This window comes from Solenopsis invicta, chromosome 6 (assembly GCF_016802725.1).
Source record: "Solenopsis invicta isolate M01_SB chromosome 6, UNIL_Sinv_3.0, whole genome shotgun sequence".
NCBI classification, from domain to species: Eukaryota; Metazoa; Arthropoda; class Insecta; order Hymenoptera; family Formicidae; genus Solenopsis; species Solenopsis invicta.
This window is the reverse complement of record NC_052669.1, coordinates 7,633,926-7,651,846: the sequence shown is the minus strand read 5'-3', so window position 1 is coordinate 7,651,846 and position 17,921 is coordinate 7,633,926. Positions and strand designations below refer to the sequence as shown.

General features: G+C 38.3%; 2 protein-coding genes across 4 annotated transcripts in view; one reads left to right on the top strand and one right to left on the bottom strand.

Annotated features, from left to right (window-relative positions):
- Positions 1–208: 208 nt before the first annotated feature.
- LOC105196534 lies at positions 209–8,016 on the bottom strand. 2 transcript variants are annotated; one of them, XM_011162518.3, is made up of 11 exons: positions 7,694–8,016; positions 6,984–7,046; positions 6,387–6,515; positions 6,163–6,297; positions 5,931–6,088; positions 5,536–5,601; positions 5,048–5,198; positions 4,771–4,971; positions 4,077–4,701; positions 3,725–4,001; positions 209–3,657 (listed from the first exon to the last, which is right to left on the bottom strand). In XM_011162518.3, the coding sequence occupies exons 1-11, from the start codon at positions 7,766–7,768 to the stop codon at positions 3,525–3,527; spliced, it is 2,013 nt and encodes a 670-aa protein (XP_011160820.1). In that variant the 5' UTR covers positions 7,769–8,016; the 3' UTR covers positions 209–3,524. The 2 variants fall into 2 exon arrangements, with proteins under 2 accessions (XP_011160820.1, XP_011160821.1); XM_011162519.3 differs by lacking the exon at positions 5,536–5,601 and having other exon boundaries at positions 3,463–3,657; positions 7,694–8,015.
- Positions 8,017–8,344: 328 nt separating this feature from the next.
- Positions 8,345–17,921, top strand: part of LOC105196532 (PTB domain-containing engulfment adapter protein 1) — a 39,000-nt gene continuing 29,423 nt past the window's right edge. The window contains exon 1 of one of the 2 annotated variants that reach the window (XM_011162514.3): positions 8,345–8,518. The gene's annotated coding sequence lies outside the window, so the exon portion shown is untranslated. The remainder of the gene's footprint in view (positions 8,519–17,921) is intronic. The other variant, XM_011162516.3, reaches the window with a different exon arrangement.

The following is a 17,921-nucleotide window of genomic DNA, read 5'->3' as shown; positions in this document are numbered from 1 at the left end:
CGTAGCCTACTGCCCATGGTCTCAAGACTTGTCTTTATACCATGCTACTGCCTACGTTTCTCGCGAGACTAGTGCCGCGTGAAGTTGTGCGCGTTTCAAACCGCAGAGCTAGCTGAGCTAGGAGGGGGGAGGAAAGAGCGAACTGTTCAGTGTTCACTCGATTTCGGATCTCGAAGGGTCATTCATGTTTCGTCAGACGCGCGAGCTCTTCGTACGCTTTTCGTAATGAAGTTTTAATGGAGGATAATGATATATATACATAGTTACATTCACATATACAATATTAGGTTTGTACAGTACAATTTGTTATTCGCTGTCGCCGTGCGCGTCCCGACGCTCGCCGCGCCAACGTCGTTGCGAAAAACGCGGGAGACGGAAGAAAATTCCTGTCGTGAGCGCGGCGACGCAGTTGATTATGTGGAATTTCGACGATCATCATCCCTCTCGATAATCGCGTGTCGCCCCAACAAAATTTCCGCAATCTTCATTCATGCTTCATTGCATCGTTACAATCTGAGAATGCGAACGGAAAACCTTTTTCGCGAGAACAATATTCATTGAGATCGGATGACAGAGACGACCGATGCGGGACAATAAACATGGCGTCTTGTTATCATTATTAACTTTTTTTTTTACGGCATACTTTCGAGCGAACAACTAAAATGATTCTGATTTACGTGGCTCGTTGCGTTTTGTACGTGTAAGTAAAGCAAGTTTTTTTTAATTCGATTAATCAATCGCATTATGCGCAAATTAATTTTTGCACACTGAGAAAAAAAGATTATTAACTTGACTAAATTTTTCAATTTGATTGGATTTATTCAGTTCAAGTATTTATGTATTTAAATTAAATATATAAAATTCAAATATTTTGTGTATTCAAGTCAAATACATAAATAATGAAACTGAAAAAATTTAATCGAGTTGAAAAACTTAGGCAAGTTAAAAACTTTTTTCTTAGTGCAGGGCAAAGATGCATTTTAGAAACGTACGAATTACTCGAGATATAAATCAAATCACATATTTTGATAAATTTGATAATCTTCCAAAAATTTAAAATAATTTTTCTTACAATACAGGAATCTATTATTATCTTTTATATTATCCCTCCAGACCTTACCGAAAATTTGAAGACTTAAGCGAAGTTTTTATTTTGAAATATTGCGATTGATCCATCAATAAATTAAAAAAACTCACCTGTATTCAGGTCTGTGACTCATGTTTATTTTTTTCAAGTTTAACGCCAAGGCGCAATCATGAGTCTTTGAGTAGATTCCCATGTAGCACATAGATTCAAAAACGTTTTGTAAACGTTTTAAACATTCTAGAAACGTTTCTTACGAGTTAAAATGTTCACTCGAAAAATGTTATATGAAATATCTTTTATTTGACAAAAATGGTTTTTGAAACCATTATATAAATCATTCTCAGCTATATAGAAGCATAAAAATTGCATTTTATAAATTATGGTTTCAGAAACGTTTCTTATTGGTTCTTTACGTTTATGAAACTATGTATATCTACGTTTACAAAACGCATATGAAATCAATGTGCTACTAGGATTATGTTACAGAAGGGTGGCAATAATGGCACCTGCGTGCGAGTGCGTATACGCATAACACGCAACGTTTTCATAGCGATATCTGATAGCGATGTTTATTTATAATTAAACTGTGTCGCACACGCGCACGCGACGTACCCAGGGGAGATCTTCCGTCGAGTCGCGTGATACGAAACAATCCTTAATTAAAAGCATAATTGCCACCGTCCCTATAAAAATCGACGAACGCTGCATATGAAAAGTGTCAATTAACGCTGATTTACAGAAAGTTACGGTCAAAATAAATAGGATCTGTATATGTATATAACTTAATTTATATATAAATAATTTATATTATATGTATATATATGTATATATTACTCTTTATAAATAGTATATTGCATGCATTTTTTGCACTAATGTCTTCGTTCGACGATTGGTTAATCCAAAACTGAACGTCTAAAATCGCTATAACAGCTATATCACAATACGCGGCAATAAAAATGATGGAGCTACGCTTAAATCCTACTCGTCACGAGTATCTAATTCGTTCGAACACGCACCCCCGATCTATTATTATCATGATCGAGTATCACTCGGCTGTCCAGACTACTCCACTCTATTTGGTAATTTTTGTAATATTCGTGAATCGTACGCTTCTCGCTTATCGCACGCGACTAGCAGGGAAAACAGCCGTGAGATATCCATTCGATAGGCACGCGTCGTCTCTATCGCGTCGCAGCGAAAAATATTGAAAAATATCCTGCTGAACCTGGCTGGGGTGAATGCTATCGTCTTATTTACGTCGCGAAGCTTCGTTACGTGAAACAGCATGACTTGTCGAAGCGACGCGTGTAAGTCGTCGATCTGCGCCCAAAACGTGCTGTCCCCGATCGAACGTATGGCTGATCTTCGCGTAACAAATTAGCGTAATGAAATCTAAAACGAATAAATTTTTCGGAATATTTGCGATGTTGACAGTACGTTTCGCACACAGACTTGTACACGTTTAGAATTGTATTATTATGCTACGCTTATATGTACAGTTCGTTCCGCGTTTTAGAGATAATCTGACTGTCACAGTCATAATTGGCATCTTGTAACTTTCTATAGGTTCTCTTTTCTTTCGGTTGTACGCTTCGCGAGTAACTTAACGCATCGTATTTTGACGAAAAAGAGAAATAGATAGATAGAGAGAAAGAGACAAGAAAGTGCTTATCGTAATTGGTAATTTTCGAACGTAGGCGAACGTAGCTCTGTTGTTTCGCTCACCTAATTTGTCTAAATTGTTTGATATTTCGCTGTAATAGCACAGTATTCTAATATATTTGTCAAATGCTCCGAGAGACTTTAACGTGATAACAGTCGCATGTAAAGGCAAGCAAAAAATAGTCGATGCGACTCGGAATAAATTTGTGTGTGTACGAGTATCTAGATTAAACTACACAATGTCCTCTAAAAAAGTAACTACATATTGCTTTCTTAGCGAATGACGTTTCCATAGTATTACCAAATTCTAAATGTTAGAAAGATTTCATAAGAATAAGAATTCGAAAAAACGTCCCTCAAGCTGAGATATCGTGTAAGCGTATCAATAAAAGATGACGTTAGGCTTCGTAGTGCCCGAGGAGGTAATGAGAGATACGTTTAACGCAAGTTCTGTGAATTGACTGAAAGCCTCAACCGATTATAACCCTACTAAGCACATAAATATTTCTTTTCTAATATAACGAGTAAAACACCCAAACGTCTCTGCGCAATCAATTTACGATTGCTTAGGAATACAACCTTTGCCCTATATCACATAATAGAAAAATCTATGAGTTTTTGCGACACGCAATAGACAGAAACATAATATGGTAGTGTACAGTAGCTTAACGGAAAAGAATTGTAACTTAATTATGTTACCATATTGTAACGAACTTGAACACTTTCTGTTGTTGAATCTTTGCCGCTTTATCGTGTAAATTCCGCCGCGATAAGGCTATTGTTGCTGCAACTGTTGCAACAGCGGACATACTTCAACTAAGGGAGTTCCCAGAATCTCTTGGCATACTTGGTTCATATCCGGTTCCATCATGAGTGAAGAGATCTGATCTTCCGTTAGCATCTCCACGCTAATCATTAAGAGAAAGAAAAATTAAGGCATCATTGATTGATGAGAATATATCAGTGGAAACTTACCTTGCTAAACTTTCGCTATCCGATATTTCCTCGTCGGCATTGAGATAGCTCATCGTTTTTTCTAACGGACTAGGGACCTTTTTGCCTTTAGCTTCCAACTTTTCGGACTTTTCAGACTTGTCCTTGTCTCTCTCCACCGTCTTTGGTTCGCTAGAACGTCGTTCCGTTAAACTAGATATGTTTAGCATCATCATACCGTGATTGAGTAATTCCTTAACGCGTTCCCCAGTACCGGCGCTCCATAACATGTCGAGAGATTGTCTCCTGCTTGAATTTGCTGAAATGACAACATGCTCGCGTAAACGTGCATCTTAAGGTATAAAATTTTTTGAAAACGCATTTATCCACTTACTGGAACTACCACCGCTAGCTTCACCGCCGGCTGAACTTCTAGTTATCCAATTGGCTAAGCTACTATCGAGCTTGCTTCTACTTTTCACCGATGGACTCCTTGTAACTTCGGCCTTCTTCTCTTCGCTTAAAGTAACCTCGTTTACTTTCGACATGGTAGGTAAAGATTTTTGCGTTACTAATCTCTTTCGATTGATCTGTTCTTTCGATGGCTCGACAGTGGACGTCTGAGTAGGTTCCGGACTCAGATCCATCGGTAGCGGTTTGTAGGGGATTTGATCTTCCTCGTCGGAATAGACGTCATTGCGGTAATAAACTTCATCCGGCGAATTATTCAAACTAATTTCCGTCCACTCCTCTCCATTTTGAGATTTCGTCGAATTATTCTTGCGGTCGTTTACGGGCGTCTTAATTTTCACTCTCTTCTCAACTGGAGGAGATATAATGCCTGACAGATCCGTCAGGCCTGGTGCAGAAGAACTTGTGTGATTTAAAGGTACGATATGTTTCGAGTCGATCGCTGCGATGCTCCGTGGACGGTCGCGTTTTATATATTTACGAGGTTCGGTAGATGAAAGGTTTAGATTATTTAGGCCCAGGTACTCCGACGATGAATCTCTGTCGATCTGAAGAGAAGGCATAGTTTATCGTTTGATACAACTGAAAAGTACGATTTGCTAGGAACGTACACTTACTCTTGTAGGCATAGGACATGGCACATTTGGACTTATCTTGTCGGGAAGGCGTAAATATTCATCGCTAGTGTAATCCGTGCTGTCCGGGGATCCAGTGACGCTGGAATCCGTTGGTGTCGCCGTGTTAATTTGCCCGCTGGAGCGATCGGGCGCGTCTCGTGAATTCTTATCGTATTCGTCCGTACCGTCATATCTTCTTGTCTATTAGCAAAAGTGAAAGTATAAAGATTTTGTATACGATTACAATCATGCTATTTACAAATTTATATTTATTCACCCTGTGAATCTCGTCGCTGATCTTTTCTAGATTTCGTAACGCTGCCGCGTACGAGGCTTTCGCTTCGCCAACTGATCTCTCCAGCGCACTAACCTTCATCTTTTGCTCCTCCAGCATTTGATTAAAGTGCGCCTTCATCTCATAGTAAGGCCTACATGATCATGTAATTTTTATTTTAAGTTGGAGCTATGTAAAAATTGTGTTTTCACAATATTTGAATATATTATTTATGCATAACAATTTATTGCATGGCAATTTGATTGGGAAGAAGCCATTTGATGAATTTTGTGTGCAGTATATCTATTGTGACAAGCTCAATCAAAAAGAAACTAGCAAATTGTACGTTCAAAGTATTCTCAGAAAGATGCAATTCATGCATAATCAGAATAATTAAAATAAATAGAGAGCTAATTTGAGAGCACACACAAAATAAATGTCTCGTGTATTTAAAAAAAAACAAAATAAAAATGAATATCTATCCTACTTACAACATGAGCAAGTTGTGCCTGTAGGCGATACTGTTTATCAGAAGCAAGCTGCGGCGTGCACCCATACTGCCAACATGAACATATAATCAAAACACATAAATACCATAAGAGGTCTATAGAAAACAAAAATGTAATAATCATTCGAAAGTAATTCGATGATTATTTGAGTAGAGATAAAATACAGCAAGAGGAAGGAACAATAAGAGGTTCAATATGTAAACAGTTATCGTGTTCTAACACATTAACTTGGTTGTATACAAGGTTTTAGCTCTCTTAAAGTGGTTTATATAAATAAAAATAATTATATGCAAAAACTTCATGCATTGTAACAAAGAAAAAAAAACAATCAGAAAGATAGGTACTCGAGCTTTATTAACAGGAGGACCCTCACGTACCTAGATTTGGCAATACTACGCTTCAATTCGCGCTGCAACCTTTGAACTTCGTGTTCCGCTTTATGATATAACGCCGTCGTGTGCCTGTGCTCCGCTTCAGAGAGAGCTCTCTCATGCTCCGACTCATTAACTCGTGACGTAGCATGATTCAACATTTCCTATAATATATGTCATCATTTGCTTAATAATGCTTTGCATCTTCTTTATAAGACTCGATATCGACGAGTCTCACCTGCCAGGCGTGGTCAAAACATCTTCCTTCGGTCCGAAGTCCTTCCTCGGCTAAGTAAACCATTTCTTTAGCTGCCGCGTGTTGACTGTTGGCTCTCTCAAATCTAATCGCAGCCTTATGTGTTTCTTGAAATGCCTGTAAAAAAATGTTTATGAATTTCTTTGTAAATCTGACTATAAGAGTGCAACAGTTATCTAGACGCAAAGATTTATTTAGATTCTTACCTCCTTCGCTTTAAACCTAGAGTCATAGTATGGTCTAGATTTTTCGATGCAACTTCCAAGCTTCTTGGCCAGAGCATCAATCTTGATTGTTGATTCACACAGTAATTCTCTAAAGGTTGCTCTTGCTTCCTAAAAATAATAAAATACAATCTTTCTATGAATTAGAAAAATTAGAATATATGTAAGGCAAGTTGTAATTTCTTATAAGTTACAGTCTCGAGTTAAAAATGATTTCTTTAGTTGAAGCTATCATGGACTGCTGTTAAGATCATCGTCTCAAGTCATTATCCATTTACAAGTATCTTACACAGCAATCATCTCAATAAAATCTAATCGCAACTAGTTTCAAAACTTGCCAACAATTTTGTTTCACAAGCATCATTCACACACATACATATATATAAATATATATATGTGTGTGTGTGTGTGTGTGTACACACACACACACACACACACACACACACACACACACACACACACACACACACACATATATATATATATATATATATATATGTATATCGTAATATGAAATAAAGACAGGCAAGGTGCTATTACAAATGCAAGGTCATGCCTCAATAAGAAAGTAGTACTTACATCTAAATCAACTTCTAGTTTATTAATATCATCCGTAGCTGTGTTCAATCTCTCAAGTTCAATCTGAAACAATATATATATATATATATTTTTTACAGACATCAGAGAAAATATATAAACTCATGTAATATGTAATAATATTCATTATTTTATATGCTACGGTATAAAAAGATATTTTAAATGGTCATAAATTTCTTAATCGAGCAAATGATTTATACATATGTAGTTCACCGCTTCTCATTGCCAATATTTACATATAAATCAAAAAAGCCTCGTGCATTGTGCTCCAATTTCTCGTGTCGAGACGGAGTTATCGGGCAACGAGGGTAAATTAGCACGCGCTATCGTGGTAATAGGCCATCCAGGTCGGAGGAGAGAGGGGACATTAAGAATCGGGGACGTTTATGACTCGTGCGCGTATGTGTGTGTGCGTGGGCGAGCGGGCAGACGGGCGGTAGGAGGAGGGAAAGTAAGAGACATTCACGAAGGGAAAAATGAGATTAGCATTGCACGCTCGAGCTCACGGTGAAATTCGCCGTTCGAGCGCATCGCACGACGCGATTCTTTCCACACGATTTAATCGCGACGGGGCCTCTCCTTGAGGCTCTCTTGTCGGCACGAGAGTGTCAGAATGTCGCGAGTCGCGGGGACACCCCCCCGTAGTTCCGGGCGACGCACACGCAGACGGCGACGACGGCGACGGCACTCACCTGCACCCGCGGGTCCACTGCATCGTCAATGTGATCGGAGTCATCGGCACTATCCTTCTGCACACGTCCGCTCATAATTAAATCTAGAAGGTGGATTTTATTTACAGCTCTCCCATGCCACCTGTGTATATCGTCTGCTAGACATCAGGTGGCCATGTTGGATGTCAAAGAGTATCACCGCGGCGAGCAGGGCCGTCGCCACGCTGCGTGCTCGACAGAGTGCTCGACGAGGAGGCATGCGCCTTCCTCCTCGCCGGATCCCTGGAAATGTCATCGGGGTCGCGCGATAACGGAATTGAATACAGCGCAAATCTACTGCATCGGATCGAAAATTATCTCGTTAAATAATTGCGAGAATTTCCGAAAATTTTGAATAAAATTTTCAAATACGATTTAAATACCATGTTTCAATAGACATTTTAATAAATCTTTTCATCAAATTTTAATGCTTCACCACTTTGGCCAAATATTATTAACGTTACTTTAATTTAAGAAATATTTAATTAAAAAAACTTAATCAACTCAACCTATTGATTACTAATTTGGATAAAAATTCTGTCCAGATGTCTCGTGCGCAATTCGAGTTTTCCCGCCGCAATCGAGCAACATGGCGTCGCGAGAGCGATTCAAGATGGCGGGCGTGAGCAGCGCGCCAGCAGGTGGCGTAGTACGCGCCGATCCCGCCTGACTCTCAAACGTACTTTTCCCGTTCGCACTGGTGAATCGCGTGTCCGTCCGAGCAAGTGGATTACAGTTCTTCGTGGAAAGCGGCGACCCATCCGAGGAACGTCGGTCACCGGGCAGCACAACGATCCGTTGCGGCCGGTAAGTGAAAACACGACACTCCTTACGTCGCCCCAGGGTTGCTCCTCGGCTTCTCCGAGAGCAGGCGGGAGACCGGGCGGGCGAATCGTCGCTCTGAAATTTCCCTCGGGAAACTCTCTTTCTCGGGAGCACCGCGCGTGTGAAACGCGGCGGCTCCGACTTTCTATTTCGGCATTTTTACACGGGGAGCAACAACAAGCACGCGCGTGTCTAACTCAACGGTGGAGAGAAACGCAAAAGGTCGTGCATGCCGTCGGCCTCCTTCGCCGTCGGCTCCCTGACGCCCGAGTGTCCCCTTCGCGATCCGATCGTTTCACTCGTTCGACTCGCGTTCGATCCGAGACCGGCACGCTCTCGCGAGATTCCTCCACGAGAGATCACTCGTTCGCGACACCAAAACAAAGCTGACTCTTCTCGCGTTCGTTTGCCGAGAACCGAAAGTGACTCGCGGGCACTTTTGACCCTCTCCCCACGGAAAGAGGGGTATCTCTCTGATTTCCTGTCTCGTGCACGCGGAAGTAGTTTCTCGCGTCGATCGAGATTCACGGTTGATTCGGAGATCACGGGAGATTCAACGGACCGTTTCGAAATCCCGGACTTCCCGGAATCGTGCTCCGATATTTGTTTACCTGCTCCCGAGTGTTTACCTGAGAGTTCGTGTTTTCGTTCGCGCGCTCGCGGAAATTTTCACTCAAGGATAGGGTGGAGAACACGTTACCGGGCGGCGTGTTGCGCCTTTGACGGAGTCGCTGCGGGGGTGCGCGACGTAATCGTAAACGTTAGCGTAAGAGCGGCTTGTCGCGCGCGCGCGCGCGAGCTCAGGTTGAGTCTTTGACGTCGCGCACACGGCGAACCGAGCCAAGGACACCCGTGGAAACGACTTGCACGCGAGTGCCTTCAGAAATGTCAGAAGCACTTTTACCGTAGGATTCGCTGTCGCTCCGACGGTGCGACCGTTTTCACGCTCCGGCACGTCGGTCGGTCGTCTCTCCTCTCGGCCGATCTCGCGATGACGAAATTTAACGGGCGCTCTGCGTCGAGCGACCGACGGCGACGGCCCCGTGTAATAAACACGTTTGACCGTGTCTCGTCACAGGAACAGTCGTCGCGCGTTCTCATTCATTATTTATCGTTTATTATTGTGTGCAGTAACGTTCCTTGAATGTTGGAAAGGTTAACGTCTCTCAGATACGTTCCTATCATATGGACGCCCACTCCTCGTCCTGTTCGCGATTCGTCTCTAAAATCACACGATGTGATTAATACGCGAAGGAGGTACAGTCACGAAACTAATTGTCCCGGCGCAAGAAGAATATGTGGAAGAATTCTATATGCTGCAAATTTATTAAATATTACAATCCTTTATAATTTCGAAAACACGATTAGAAGTAAAAATTCTTGTCAGTGATTTCCTTTAAAAGTATGCTTTTAATTCGTAGCAGAAAAGAAACCCCCAATATAATTTAGTTTCGTGACTGTACTCGCGATTATTTAGTTGATCCTCGCTCAGCTTACATTCGAAATATTTATAGTCGATTGATAAGTTTAAGGACGTATCGGACGTACAATCTCTGTAAATAAAGTTTGGGGGAAATGTATTTAATATTATCACATCAAATAAATTACATATGAAGATTGTGTGAATAAGATTATATTTTTACAGCTTATTTACTCTATTTGTCATTAAAAATTAAATTATTTTTTACAACATTAAGAAAAATCTCAATTTTGTATGTAAATACTTTAAATATTCAAAATGATTTATACAAAGTTTTATTGTCTGTTTAGTCTTTTCTATACCGCTTTCAAATACAATAAATAATATATACAAAAAATATATAAAAATAATCTGCAATTCTTTCATAGTTTTCTTTGTGTTTTGAGAAATGTCCTATACATCTTTAAAATCGTGATATTGGAGTCTAACTTGAATATATTTAAATACATCGAATACACATTAAGGAATACATAAAAACTCAAAATTTCTTCGACATTCTCGTGAACCTACAATGGAACGTTGTTCGTGGAATGATGGAAAAAGTGAGGAATCTGCCGTGAGTCCTTCCCTTCGCACGAATGAACACCGTCGACGACAATAAAGAAATTCCTCGAAATACGGATATTCGCGTGTCGCGCGCGTTAATCGGCCGTTAATGGCCGCCATATCCTCCGCCGAAATGATTAATTGCGGCGACTTTTCAATTAGACGAAAATTAATTCGTTACCTAGTATGTGGAAACGAGTAACACTCAGCTTACCCGTGACGCGCGCGCGCGCGCGCGTGCGTGTTTGTGCGTGTGCGTGCGTGCGTGTTTGTGCGTGTGCGTGCCTGCTGGTTGCACAGAGTCGCACCGGCCGACGGCAGGCTGACAAAAGCGACCGGTTTAATGGCTAAGCGAAATGGCTAGGCGAATCGACTTTTAAAGAGCCACCCGTTGCACACACCGCTCGGCGGAAGACACATTGATACGAGACGAGAAGCAGCCGGTGCGTGCGTGCGTGCGTCGTTGCTTGCAGGCAAGCAGGTAGGCAGGCAAGGTATTCGAACCTGCCGTCCCGACAGGACTTGATGGCGTCACGTCACGGCAAATGTCCGCCGCGAGTCATTCTGCGCCGTTCTCTCACCGCCGTCGTTACGTGTCCTTATCACTTTTCTCAAATAATAATCCGTGAACGTCAAACACGTGCGCGTGCACGCACGCGCGCGCATTCTAATTCGGCATGACGTGACGTTAAACGAACGAGTTCACGGGATAAAAGCGAGAGACGAAATTTCCTTGACGAGGCGCCGGGACATACTGGTATCTCGTGCGAGTAGAATACATTAGCTTACAACGAATCTTATTCACAGAAGAAACGATTTTGAAGTTTATCTAAAAGTTCTCTCAGTTGGACACACAGATTTGAAAATAATTTCATTGAACTCTCAAAATGATTATGTAAAACCGCTTAAACTGGTTGCTGGAATGTCAAAACTTTTTGCAGCATTCCCCATCATATTTGCAAATCCTTTATAATTATGTTGATGATCGAATAAAATTTTTAGCTGTGTAAATAAACATCATTGTAAAGTCAAACAGTAGATTAAGTTGTAAATATACAGTGAGGAAAGAAAAGTTTCTTTCATTTAAATCGTTTCCTTGGTTTAAATAAATGTTAATATAAAATAATTAATTTTTAAACTTAAGAAATATACTTTTTAATCAAAGAAATAATGTTAAGATAAATATATTTATTTGAAAATAAAAAAAATTGTTTTTAGTGTAGCTTTCAAATCATTCTAAAGACAAAAAGAGCACTTTAGCTGAAATATTTAAACTTTTAGTTTAAACGTATAATATAAATAATCTCCTAAATATTTTCGAGATTTTTTTATTATGTTTGATTTTATCATGATGTCTCGGAAATACTTTGATTATTTATACTGTATGTTTAACTGAAAGTTAAAATACTGTAGCAAAACTATTCTTTCTCTCTTTAGAATGGTTTGAAAACGCTCGTGAAAATATTTTTTTTAATTTTCAAAGAAATAAATTTATTTTAACATCACTTTCTTAAATAATAAAACATTTCCTAAGTTTAACAATAAATATATGTACACTAATTGTGAGGAAAAAAGTTATTAACTTGATTAAATTTGTCAACTCTATTAAATTTTTTCAGTTCAACTATTTATGTACTTGACTTATGCCTATTTCTACTTACTCTTTATCTTTCTTCAGTTCTAAGAATTGAGAAAAGATAAAGAGTCAGTTAAACTAAGATTAAAGTTAAGTAGAAATTTCTTAGTAGATTTCTTAGTAGAAATAGACATTAAATATATAATACTTGAACGTCAATTTAAACATTTGTATATTTCACTTGACTACATGTATATTTAATTTAAATACGTAAATCCTTGTATTGAAGAAATTCAATGAAGCTGAAAATTTTAGTCAACAACTTTTTTTTCTCAATGTATAAGCAATGAGATATTTAAACATTTAATTTAAATACTTCAACAAAACTGGTCTTTCCGTATTTTGAATGGTTTGAAGGCGCTTCCATATATATTTATAACTTAATTTACTGTTTGACTTTATAATGATGTCGCGAAAATACTTAGGAAATTACCTATCCTATATAATTTTATTCTTTATATAAACGGCAATTTTATGTTTCCTTTGTACTTAGTATAATTTTGGGGTAGTGGCTTGTCGGACTTTAGATTTTTCTTTTTTCACATTTTGGTGCATAATCACTGTCGATAACCTGGTACCTTCGACGCCAGGTAGGACGATAACGATCTCGAGGCGAGTCGGGCTTACGTAAAGGATCCGCGCATTCTTTCTAGTCAATGGCGCAGATACGCGATGCGCTCGAGTCACCCGGTATAGTCGAAGGTAGCAATTTATTGCGAAAGAAAAAAAAAGAGAAAGAGAGAGAGAGAGAGAGAGAGAGAGAGAGAGAAAGAAGGAACCACGGAAACGCCAGTTGTTGGACGGAGGCAATCTGCCCTCCGGATGGCGAAATAATCTGCGTTTTGGGCGTTATCGCGTAACGCACGATAGCCGCGGGAGACTGCGGTGCGTCTGGATGCGCTTGGACGCAACGGCATCACGCACCGGACGCTGCGGAAAGGTTCGCCTAGTTACGACACTGCGAGAGAGCAGCAGGAAAGCGGTAATACCGCAAAGGAACGGTCGACTGTTGTTTTCGTTTCGCTTTGTCCTCGTATTCCGGTGCTGCCTACATACGCGAGCCACGTACTGTGAAGTGTCATTAGCCCTGAACGGAGGGGGCGTGACAGAACCTCGCGATATTAATTTACTTTTAAACGCGGCCGCCGCGCATTTAATACCGCCTAATCTGCTGCCAGGGAACGTTTATGATACTTGATTAAATGTAAACTACAGGCAAAATTTTATTTGACACAATTAAAATCGAGAGAAGGCCGACGATTGCAGCGGGATCTTGCAATTTTATTTATTACGGGATCTGGAATTTTTATTTATTTCTGTTGCATCTCACTATTTGATTTAAAAATTTCCGTGGCGCGACTGGTTACGACGAATCCGCTTCCCCTGCTCTTGGGGGAACGACTCGCACCTGCTAGCTAGAGCTACCAAGGAACCTCGCGAATGCGTTGCCTGAGGCAGATGTCGAGATAATCTTTCGCTTTTCAGACTCAACGTCGAAAAGGTTTCGCGCTAATAATCTGCAATATTTCTTGAAAATCATGTCTTCATTCATCCTCGCGTACGGTTTTGTATACCTCGAGATAACCTCAGCCAAGGAAGTTTTTTTTTTACATTTATACGCTAATTACTCCCATTATAAGGTACAATGCTGAAGTTTTTACTGTACACATTTACGTTACAAGGATTTCTTCGCCTGCCCTGACGATAGCTCGAAGATTAAACGCTCAATTCTTTTTGAGATAACAGGAAAGAAAAGAATCTTTTACCCGACGGGCATCAGTTGATGGCGTATCAACTAGTACACTAAGAGAAAAAAGTATTAAGTTTTAATAAATATTTATTTGAATAGTTGCAATGAAATATTTACGTACGGTGCATAAATATTTACTGAATAGAAAAATGATGGTTAAATCAGCAGTTTTTGTACTAAATAAATATTTATTTACATTTAGTAAATATTTTATTGCAACTATTCGAACAAATATTTATTAAAATTCAGTCATTTTTCTTTTAATGCAGGGAAGAGTTGCCAGATACGTACTACTTGAGCTAGTTTTTATTATTTTATTTAATTTTGCATTTGGTGCTGTTTCGGATGCAAATCAAAATTAGAAATTATAGCCCGATGTTTCAGTTATCTATTGTTATATGTTAAACCTTTCAATAACAACAAATTAATTTATTATAAGCTTTTCTGTAATATGCTGTGAAAAGTTTAGTGATTTAGAAGTTCGATCATCTAAAGCATATCCGTGGTCTCTTAAATCGTATCGTCTTCGAAAATATTGAATTTTTGAATTAAAGTAATTAAAAATATAAGGAAAAATTAATTAATATTTATTTTATTAATAATATATCGAAAAAGCAATAAAATATTCAATAATTAATAAATAAAGATAATGAAAAGATAAGAACACCGATATAAAATTAGCTTGAATTAACTTTTGTAATAGACATTTTTTTTGTAGCAAACTAGTTTTACTATTATCAATCTTACATTAATATTTTTTTGATTATGATTATTCTACAATAAGCCGTTTTTTATAAACGTAACAATTCAAAGTAAAATTGCATAATTACGTTATTGTCAGTTATATAAGTTGAAAGATTTACTTTAAATGTACCCGATTTTCTAAAATATTGATGCATAAAACAAAATAAAACTTGTTAAATTTTTATCTAAATTACTTCTTGTTCACTTTTTAATTTTTGTCAATAAATATTGCTTACATGAAGTAAAAATGTAAAATATTGAACAAGTACGTTTTCAGAGACCGGTACGCGTTCAACAACTTTCCCCTATGTACTATTCAGAATAGTTAGTATACGATGAAGCACGAAAAACCGTACGGCACTTTATGAAGCATGTGAAGCATGAAAAACGGTATCGCAGCCAAACCTTTCAGATAATCCTATCTCGGACGTTGTCGTCGTGCGCGCACGTAACGGTGCAGGCGGCCCCGATAAGTCACCCGGTATATAAAGAGAAAGAAAGAGAAAGAAACGTCGACCTTTCGTCATGTAGCAACGCAATGTCAGGCACACGAAAATACGGACGGAGGCGAACTTCGATGGTCAAGAGCACGGTTGGAGGTTTCCTCGAGTACGGTTGACAAGTTTTCTCGATTGAATTTACGGCTTGGATACCGTGGGGATAATTCATGGTCATAATACGTATCTGTTACAAAAATCTCACCTAACCGGGACAACAGAACTGGATTTCCATGCAGTTCAAACAAGTTCGGAGCGTTGTATTACGTTAAAGAAATAGGTTGTTTATTTTCCGTTTATTTTCATTGTATTTTAAGGGCGTTTTGGCAATACGAGCTAGAAAAGTTATTGAAATTTCAAAATTGAAGGCTTCTCTAGTTTATTTTTTTGTTCCTAATCAACGACAAAAAATTTTGATCGCGGATGTTCGAATTTTTGCCCTGAAACTGACTGCAAAGAAGAAAATAATAAAAATTTGATTTAATACGTTTTTTTGCAGCGAAAATTATTATATCTTATCGCAGTTTTAATTAAATAACTTTTAAACGAGTAAGTGGATTTAAATATATTTTTGCACGAATATTTATTAGAGTTTTATTAATATATGTAAAAATTCAATCAAGGCGCGATTTTTGCTGCATCTGGCGTCAGGCAATATTGCGGTTGATTGATGAATTATTACTTCGTCGTGTGAATTATGAATTGAATTGAGGGGCAACAATACTTCTCGTATTATTTATAAATCCGTGGAAATATAGCACGGGTGTGCCGCGTGACGACATGCAGATTCTTTTGTATCGGATAATCATAAAAATGTCGTGTAAAACGCCACGTAATACCGAGATCGACCATCGATGTTGCCCGTGAATCGCGTTTATTCCGCTTATTAACATTTGACTCGCATTCCTCGAGTCATTTGCGAAACTCGCGTGCACGATTCGTTCGCTCGTCGTATATGCAAATATTAAAAAAATATATTACAGCGTAGAAGATATTAATCTATCAATCTATATCAGATATCAATCTATATAAAGAAACAAACAGGTGTCATGTGCTCTAGGAACGTCGATTCTCATCGACCAAAAAACAATTTAAAAAAAGCTCATATAAATGTGAGTCTAGATTATTATGAAACAGTGGAATATTTTGAAAATGAAGCAATTAATTTTGTGAAATGTGTCAGACTAAAGTGTAAAATAAATCTCATAAAATATTAATTTTTTACTTTACTTTAAGTTGCTATACACTGAGGAAAAAAAAGTTGTTAACTTGACTAAATTTTTCAACTCGGTTAAATTTTTTCAGTTCTAGTATATATTTATGTATTTGAAGAAATACATGAAATACTTGAACTTTGAGAGAGATTTAAGCGTTTATATTTAACTTAAATACATAAATATTTGAACCGAAGAAATTTAATCGAGTTGAAAAATTTAATCAAGTTAATAACTTTTTTCTTAGTAGTTGTAAATTAACTAGAATTGTATTTTTAAAAAATAATACAATTCTACTTAAAAAGACGTGTATAATCTTGAAAAATGATTTTTTTGAAAATTGATTCTGCCAATATTTATCACTCTTTAGCTGATATAATTTTTGTCTAAAACATTATTTTGTCAACACTGTTTTGATTTCAGTTTCTATTTCACTGTTTTATACTAAAAAAATTCCTTCTACCTCAAAAGCAAAATTTCTAGATCTATGTTTATATGAATTTTTGTAAATGTTTGATTGAATATTGGGAATACGTTTTTAAAATATTTAACTTATTCGCTTGCATCCTGTATTTAGTATCGTGTTGTTCGAAAATCTATAATCATCGTGCATATTTTATATAAATTTATATTAAACGCGCAAAATTCTGATAAAGTATGATTACTGCAAAAGCGCGCGTGTGCGATTTGCAAGTCTAAGGATTCCTGGCAACTAATGGAATAACAAATTGACTCTAATAACAACTTGATTGCTAAATACAATTATAGCTATGTAGAAAGAATAGGCACCGCACGAGCTTTACACATTACATTGTGAGATAGGGAATTAAACGACGAGACGTAAGGAATGCCGAATAGGAAGTCGATAATTGCAACGTGACTATCAGCTTCTTTAGCCGTATATTCCCGGAGACGGAACGAATCTGTGTCTACACGCGTTTCGCACGTTGGAGATGCGTACATACATGTATGTACGCACATGCGTGCGTCGCTGGCGAGGTTTATTCAAATGCACGTGAACTGCATTCCACGATAATTTTATATGCTCTTATCGCCGCTTCGGCGATCGCTTCAATTCTGATGTTTCGTGACTGAGCTCTTAACTCAACTCCAACTCGATAGGTCAAGGCGTCAATTTTTACATAACATGCACGTCTATAGGTATATCTCTGCAAAATGACGATCTTATTACCAGTAAGAAAGTAGAATATTTAAAAGTTTGTCCAAATCTTTTACACACATCTCCGATACGACGTTTTCAATATTCGCGTACCATTACCTCCGAATAAATTCTTTTCGCAGAATTTTTATTCGCTCGGATGAGCGAAGATGCGATTACAGTTGGCAAAGTACACTGGAAGTCACGGAAGCTCGTCTTTTCCCGATAATCTCTGTTCGCCTATTGTCGACGCGCAAATTATATATCTCGAATATCAATTCTATTCCGCCAACTTCTTTCTGCCCGCTGCCGCTTCCGTAATCCTCATCTACGTCATGTGTTGACGATACAAAAAGTTT